The 6,836-nt window shown below is 43.9% G+C and overlaps 1 protein-coding gene across 1 annotated transcript in view; it reads left to right on the top strand.

Moving 5' to 3' along the window:
- The window catches only part of Il16 (interleukin 16), a 67,755-nt gene that overhangs the window by 21,814 nt on the left and 39,105 nt on the right, over window positions 1-6,836 (top strand). The window contains exon 2 of the mRNA XM_055623721.1: window positions 3,676-3,784. Within this exon, the coding sequence (XP_055479696.1) occupies window positions 3,676-3,784 (109 nt within the window). The remainder of the gene's footprint in view (window positions 1-3,675; window positions 3,785-6,836) is intronic.

The raw sequence follows: 6,836 nt of genomic DNA, 5'->3' as shown, positions 1-6,836 counted from the left end.
TGTGTGTGTGTGTGTGTGTGTGTGTGTGTGTGTGTGTGTGTGTGTGGGCATGTGGAGACTTAAGGACAAACTTGGGTGCCATATGCCATACTCATAGATTCCATCTACCTCCTTCAATACAGGCTGTGGCACCAGCCTGGAGGTCACCTATTAGGGTAGACTGGGCAGCCATTAAGCCTCCTGTGTGTACATCCCCAGTGCCGAGATTATAAACTCGCCATCACGCCAGGCTTTTTTTCCGGATTCTAAAGATTGAGCTCAAGTTCTTATCTCACACAACAAATACTTTTATCAACTGACTCATCTGCTCAGCCTCCAGCTCGGCAATGAAATGAACTCAGAGCGCACAGGAGCTCTGTTGCCTTGACGTCCCAGACAGAACGTCTGAAAACGCATGCGTCACTTTGCTCAGGGAGCTCTAGGATGCACCTTTTTTTTTTTTTTCACATTGGATGTAAAATTGCCACTGACGTCTGAACTTCATCCATCAGTGTTTCTGTTACAGCCCCAGTGCTATCTATGGAACCAGGTCCCTCCACGGCAACTAAAGAGAGGGACATTGATTTCACACTGGTTTGTGTTGTTGTTTGTTTGTTTTTAAATAATTATCTGGAGGCTTGACTGCCATGGCCCTGATTAGATGCAACCTTTCAGAGCTTCCAGTCAGTTCACAGACTGACCACATTGCTGAGGGAAAAGACCAACTGCCTTGAGACTTACATCTGAGATAGCTTTATTTGGGGGATACAGAGTGGTAAAGCAGGGGGGGGGGCTCAAGTACATGGTCCCATTGCCCTGGAGAGGAAAGTCATGAGGCAGGGATGCCCTCTGGAAACTATGGATCCCAGTGGAGGACCAAGGTGGCTTAATTTCTTTTGGATCTGGCCTTCTTCAACCAACACTGAAAATCTCAGAGAAAGGTTCTTCTCGTGTGAACAGAGCGTTATTTTTTGTTGTTGTTGTTTTGTTTTTCTAATCTAGGGGAAAAAATGGGTTTGTTCTGTTTCCTGTGATCATGTCTGATTTTCCTGTCATCATGTTTTGACTAGCTAAACAATTCTATTTTAGCTAAGGAAAAAAAAAAAACACTACTATTGTAACAGTTGAAACAAATATCGTATTAACAATTTAGTTTGAGAGTGATTACAAAATAACAAATGCTCACTGTGGAAAACCTAGAAAATATGCAAAATGTTAAATTGGATGTGGGGTCTTGGGGCTATAATCTCCTTACTTGGAAAGATCTGAAGTTCAAGGTTATCCTTGGCTATATATGGAGTTCAAGGTCAACCTGGGCTACATGAGACACTATCTCATAAGAGAAAAAAGGATGGTGAAAAGGAGGACCTTTGCTCAAATGCCTAGAACCTACATTAAAAAAGAAAAGGCTGGGCTTGGGGTTAGTGATGTGAATTTGTAATCCAGTACTGAAGAGCCAGAGACAGGAGGATCCCTGGGTCTTTCTAGCCAGCCACCCTAGCCTGATGAATTCCAGGTCAACAAAAAAACCACTGTCTCCCAAAACAAGAGGAACAGCTCCGGAGGAATGACAGCTGAGTTGCGTCCACGTAACATTCCCACACAAGTGCATACACATGCAAAAGGAAAAGAAAAGAAAGGAAAAAGCAGACATAACTGCATCCTTCAAACACATTCTTGCTAATCCGTGACAGCTGCGTTTGTATGTCTTGCCCATTGTTTATGCTCACAACTAGGAAGAGGGCCCAGGACATAATAAGTTCTTAGCAAACTTTTGTCAAATTGAATGGGGCATCTATGTCTTGCCCTTTTCACTGTCCTTTTTCATGATGATGGTCAGACGATTATAAAATAGTTTAAAGCTTACAGATACCACAGGTATAGTTGCACTAAAAAAAAAAAAAGTCTTTTAAACGTTATTTTAAGAGAAGTTTAGTAGGCCAGGTCTTCTCCTCACACCGTGTATTTACTTACTTCCGTACACTTAAACATCTGCAAGTGGGGCAGACAGCCTGAGTTCCCGCCTCAATGGTACTTCAAGAATAAGCAAAAGGGCCTGTGAAAGTCCCAAGGCCACATTTGATCTCCACTTCCATTGTCTCATTGGAGCACATGAAATGGGGCTGGTCCTGGAGGAGAGCCTCCACATTAGCGTTGGGACAGGACCCCACCCCACTACTGTCATTAAGACTTATTTTTTGAGAGGAAGGGAGGGGCTCTGACTGGGATGTAAAATGAATAAATAAAAATTAAAATTAAAAAAAGGTACGTTTTGGACCTTAGGTTGGATATTCCAGTGTTCTCAAAGAAGCAGTTTGTATACTTAACTTTGGAAATCGGAGTCCAAAGAATTCAACTAACTCAAACTGCCTTCTGTATATAATCACAGCTTTTATAGCATTAAAAGAATATCCCAAATTAGCACAGACTGGTAATTCTGTTCTGGTTAACACAGCGCCATCTGTTGCTAAAAAGAAAGTGACTGCCTAGGATTCTGCCCAGACTTAATCTCTGATTTTCACATTGACTTACACAGGAAATGAAAGGGAATTGATTTGTGGTTTCTTGTGTCAGACTGGATATGGCTTTATTTTTGAAAGGCTGTTTAGTGGACTTCCTGGTCCAGATGGCTTACAAACTTCATTCACCTGGGTAACTCTGCCACCAGGCAGAAAATTCTTTCAAAACTCAAAAGGAATATATAACTCAGGAGAAATGTTTGTCAGAACAGTAGACATAGAAAGGTGTTAACTGTTTTCTGGTACAGCAGGAGAGGGATTCTCCCTCTTCTCTGGCAACACAGCAGTAGCTGGAGATTGGACCACTCAGCACACGGAATTAAACAGCCCCTGCTCTACCTGCCTTCTCAGACAGGTAGACATGTCAAATAGAATGCGGGTCTCCAGCACACTCCAACACTAACTGCCAGTCGCCAAAGGCCTAAGCTATCTATGGCTCCCAGGTCCAGCGACAAATATCCAAAGCTCACAATCCCCTCACCTCACTGTTCATTTGTTGCCCTCACTTTTCGCTTCTAATATCTCGGAGAAAGGATAGGAAAGACAGTAGACATTCTTCCAGATTCTTCTCTCACACAAGAAAAAGTCATATATTTCCTTTTAGCCTGATAGGAAAACAAGACATTTGTGGATGATCCAATATTTTAAAATGCTACGATATTCAACAATAATTTTGTGAGTGCCTATGGCAGGATCTCAGGACAATGTCGCTCCTGCACCATCCCTAGAACAGGTCTCCAAGGCTCTCTGTTCATGCCACTCTCTCGTCCTTCTGTGAGAACACTTGCCCTTCTCTGGAGTGATCTTTCACCTTTGATTACTGTTAGCCTTTGTCTACTCAACTGTCAGCTATCCAAGTTCAGCTCCTCTTCTGCCTTCATCACTGCGGAATTCTCCATGCTAATGATGAACCTGACACATGCATTCAACGTTTGCTTCATTTGTTCAATACTTACGTAATTTCTATTTGTTACGTCCCTGTTAATTAAATGAATGTGCATCTGTGACGAAATGGCTGAGAGCAGTCCTAAATCCATGTCCTCAAAGCGACTGCTATTTTAGTAGAGATACAGACAAGTCAACAGATTATTCCCTGGTCCTTGCCAACACCCATTGTGCTAAGCATTCTTGTCAACTCTAACTTGCTGAATAAAAAAGATGGAAACTGTTTTCACAGGAAACTTCTACAACTTCCTCAAAAGAAAAGACTGGAAAACCAGAAGCACAGAGTAGCAGCTTCCTGTTTCCTAAAGCCTGCCACCAAAGGACTCGAAGCAACTCCACCAGTAAGTATCTTCTGGAACAGGGCTGTCTTAGTGCCTTTTCTGTTGCTATGATAAAACACCACGACCAAGGCAACTTAAAGAATGAGTTTATTTTGGCTTATGGTCTCCGAGGGTTAGAACCCAGAGCAGGAGGAGACAGCAAACAATCGTGGTGGCAGGAGCAGGCTGCTGAGGGCTCACATTGTGACCCACAGACACAGGACAGAGCAAGAACTAGTGGGAGTCTTGAAACTCTCAAACCTGCCTCCAGGGGCATACTTTCTCCAACAAGGCCACACCTCCTCATGCCTCCTCCAGCAGCACCACCAACTGGAGATAATTATCATGCAAACCACTACCAGGGCTTAACTGCTCCTGAGTATCAGGACTGTCTGTGCTGAACAGAGATTGGAAGGCTGGCTCTTTCCTGGTATAGCAGGAATACACCAAGGTGCCAGCTGCTTGTCTCTCAGAGAGCAAGCGTTCTTCATCAGCGTGCTTCCAAGACAGCGTGCTTCCCAGACAGCCTTGCTGTCTCTCTGCGACTAGTTTCCCCAGCTGGGTGGCACACTGGGTCTGAGGAGAAGAGAGAAATGTTTGCTACTTCTCTGGCTGCTGGCTAAACAAAGCCTCTCTTTCTCTCCCCACAAATTCATCGCCTCATCCGTGATATGATAGGGAGCTGAGGCCAGAAGACCTCAGGAATTTTTATTACTGTAAATAGAATCAGAAGAATGAAGAAAGGCATGAAGAAATTAAAACCACAGCGAAAAATAACACTAGAGATTTTAAATACTAAGCTGTGCTAGCTTTTTCAGGTAATTCCACACTCTTCCCACCCGACCACAGAAAACTTGTATGCTCAAGTCACTGGAAATGTTGTTCTTAACACCATTTTTTTAAAAGTGGAAACAAAGGGCATGGTGGTGCATCCCTTTAATCCCAGCGCTTGGGAGGCAGAGGCAGGCAGATCTCTGTGAGTCTGAGTCCAGCCTGGCCTACATAGTGAGTCCAGGAGAACCAAGGCTACACAGAAAAACCCTGTCTCAAAAAAAAACAAGAAAAAAAAAGTAGAAGCACAAAATTTCATTGTGGGAACATTTCCAATCTACTTAACCAACTGCCTCTTCCTAGATATTTGCATTATTTTCAGTCTTTCACTGAAAATAATGCTTATTTGCTCATATATGCTCATTGCTTACTCTCTACATGAAATTTTGTTTGCACCCCAGTCGATTCCTGAAGGGAACCCCAGTTAGCCTCCGTATCTGCAAATGGAAAATACTTGAAAAAAAATTACATTAGCATGGGAAATGTGCAGATCCTATTCTCACTGTCTTCTAAATAACCCAGCCTAAGAAGGACACTTACATGCCATGCATCTATTATGTGATGATAATGAAGTAAGTTTATACAAAGCCTGGGAAAGCACTCACATAGTCTGGCATCCGTGGGCATCCCTGGAGGCTGAGTGACAAGCACATGTGCGGGAGGGAAAGCTGAAGGTGGTGCTTTACACCTGTAGTTCCATCACGTGGGTTGTAGAGGTAGGATGATTGGGAGTGTGTGACCAGGCTGGACTTTAGCAGATCCTGTCTCAAAACCAACCAACCAACCAACCAACCAACCAAGCAACCAACCACACACACACAACTGCAAAGCAAAACAAAAAGAGCCCTTTTAGGGCTGCCTTGGAAGTGATTATCTGTATGACTTTAGGGAAGTTTCTTGACTCTCGGAGCCTCATTGTTCGGAGGCATCCTTAAATGAACAATGACCCATTTGGAGGCTTGTGTAACTTGGCTTCTTGTTAATGGGATCACCTAGGAGTTGAAGTTCTGTTTAAAAAGTAGGTAGATACAGCCTAAGGACTTGGGCCACACTGTCAGATCTTAGCCTTCAGCAGCGAACAGGATCACCTACTTCTTCACACTGAGTTATTATTTTGTTTGTTCGTTTGTTTTCAAATATTTGTTGCACAGGCAGCAAGTACTCTTTTTGTTGTTCTTGTTGCCTGTTTGTGCTTCTCTGCCTTGCTTTGCACCTGGGACCAGTTATACACTTTGTGGAGGCTCCGTCTGAAAGGAAACAAAGGGAGCCTGTTCAAAGTTATGAAGAGTTTCAAAGTGGCAACAGCCGAGCATGAAACCAAGCTGGGAGTCTTCTGACCACAGGCTCCGCTGACTACACAGACCACATGTTCATGAAGTCAGCCATGCTGGTGTCCTGGGAGCCGATCCCTCAGACAATGCCACCCACCTCCCAACCTTCTGGATCCAAACTGAGTTTAATATTGAGAGCATCCGTGGGTGAGCAGCTATAGGACAGAGCCTTGGGGTGCTGCTCTTCCTGGTCATCTAAGTGGCCTGGCTTCCCTGGCTGTGGCTCACTGACACGATTTCTTCCCTGTGGCCTTTAAGCCATGGACAGGCAATGGCCTGCAGGAGCCCAGCATGTCTGGCTCTTTGTGTAAAGGTGCCTTAGGTTTCTTAGGCAAACCTCGACTTGCAGACTGGCTTATAAAACAGCTGGAAAGCAGACCTCTTTAGGCAAACTGAAAGATCTCTTTATTCGCTTGGTACCTTTTTTGGTGACTCTTACTAGTTTTCTATTGGGGTCATCATTATTTTAAGGTTTACAAAACTCTTGGTTAAATTAATAGTTGAACATTGGCATTCGTAAACACACACACACTCACTCCCAGTTTGTTATTTAGCTTTTCACTTGAAGCTGTTTTGATTTTTATGCTATCAAACTTGATCACTTTTTCTTTTACCACGAAGTTTCTCCAGTGTCGGGAAGATATTAAATCTGTGCACATCTCAGTTTGATAAACACCAAGACTAAAAAACATCATGGAGGGGGGAGGAGGGTTGCTCATCTAGCTTACTGTACAATGAGAGTTGATCACTGAGGACGTCAGGGCAAGCGCTCTAGCAGGACCAGAGGCAGGGAACACGGAGGAATGCTGTTCACAAGCCTGCTTTCTTAAACAACCTGGGACCACCCGACCAGGGGTAGCACTGCCAAACAGTGGGCTGCACTCTCCCACATTAATCAGTAATCGTTAAAA

The sequence above is a fragment of the Psammomys obesus genome, unplaced genomic scaffold (assembly GCF_907164565.1).
Source record: "Psammomys obesus unplaced genomic scaffold, mPsaObe1.curated_primary_1811, whole genome shotgun sequence".
Classification (NCBI taxonomy): Eukaryota; Metazoa; Chordata; class Mammalia; order Rodentia; family Muridae; genus Psammomys; species Psammomys obesus.
Note: the sequence above shows the minus strand (reverse complement) of the source record. Positions and strands in the feature narration are given on the sequence as shown.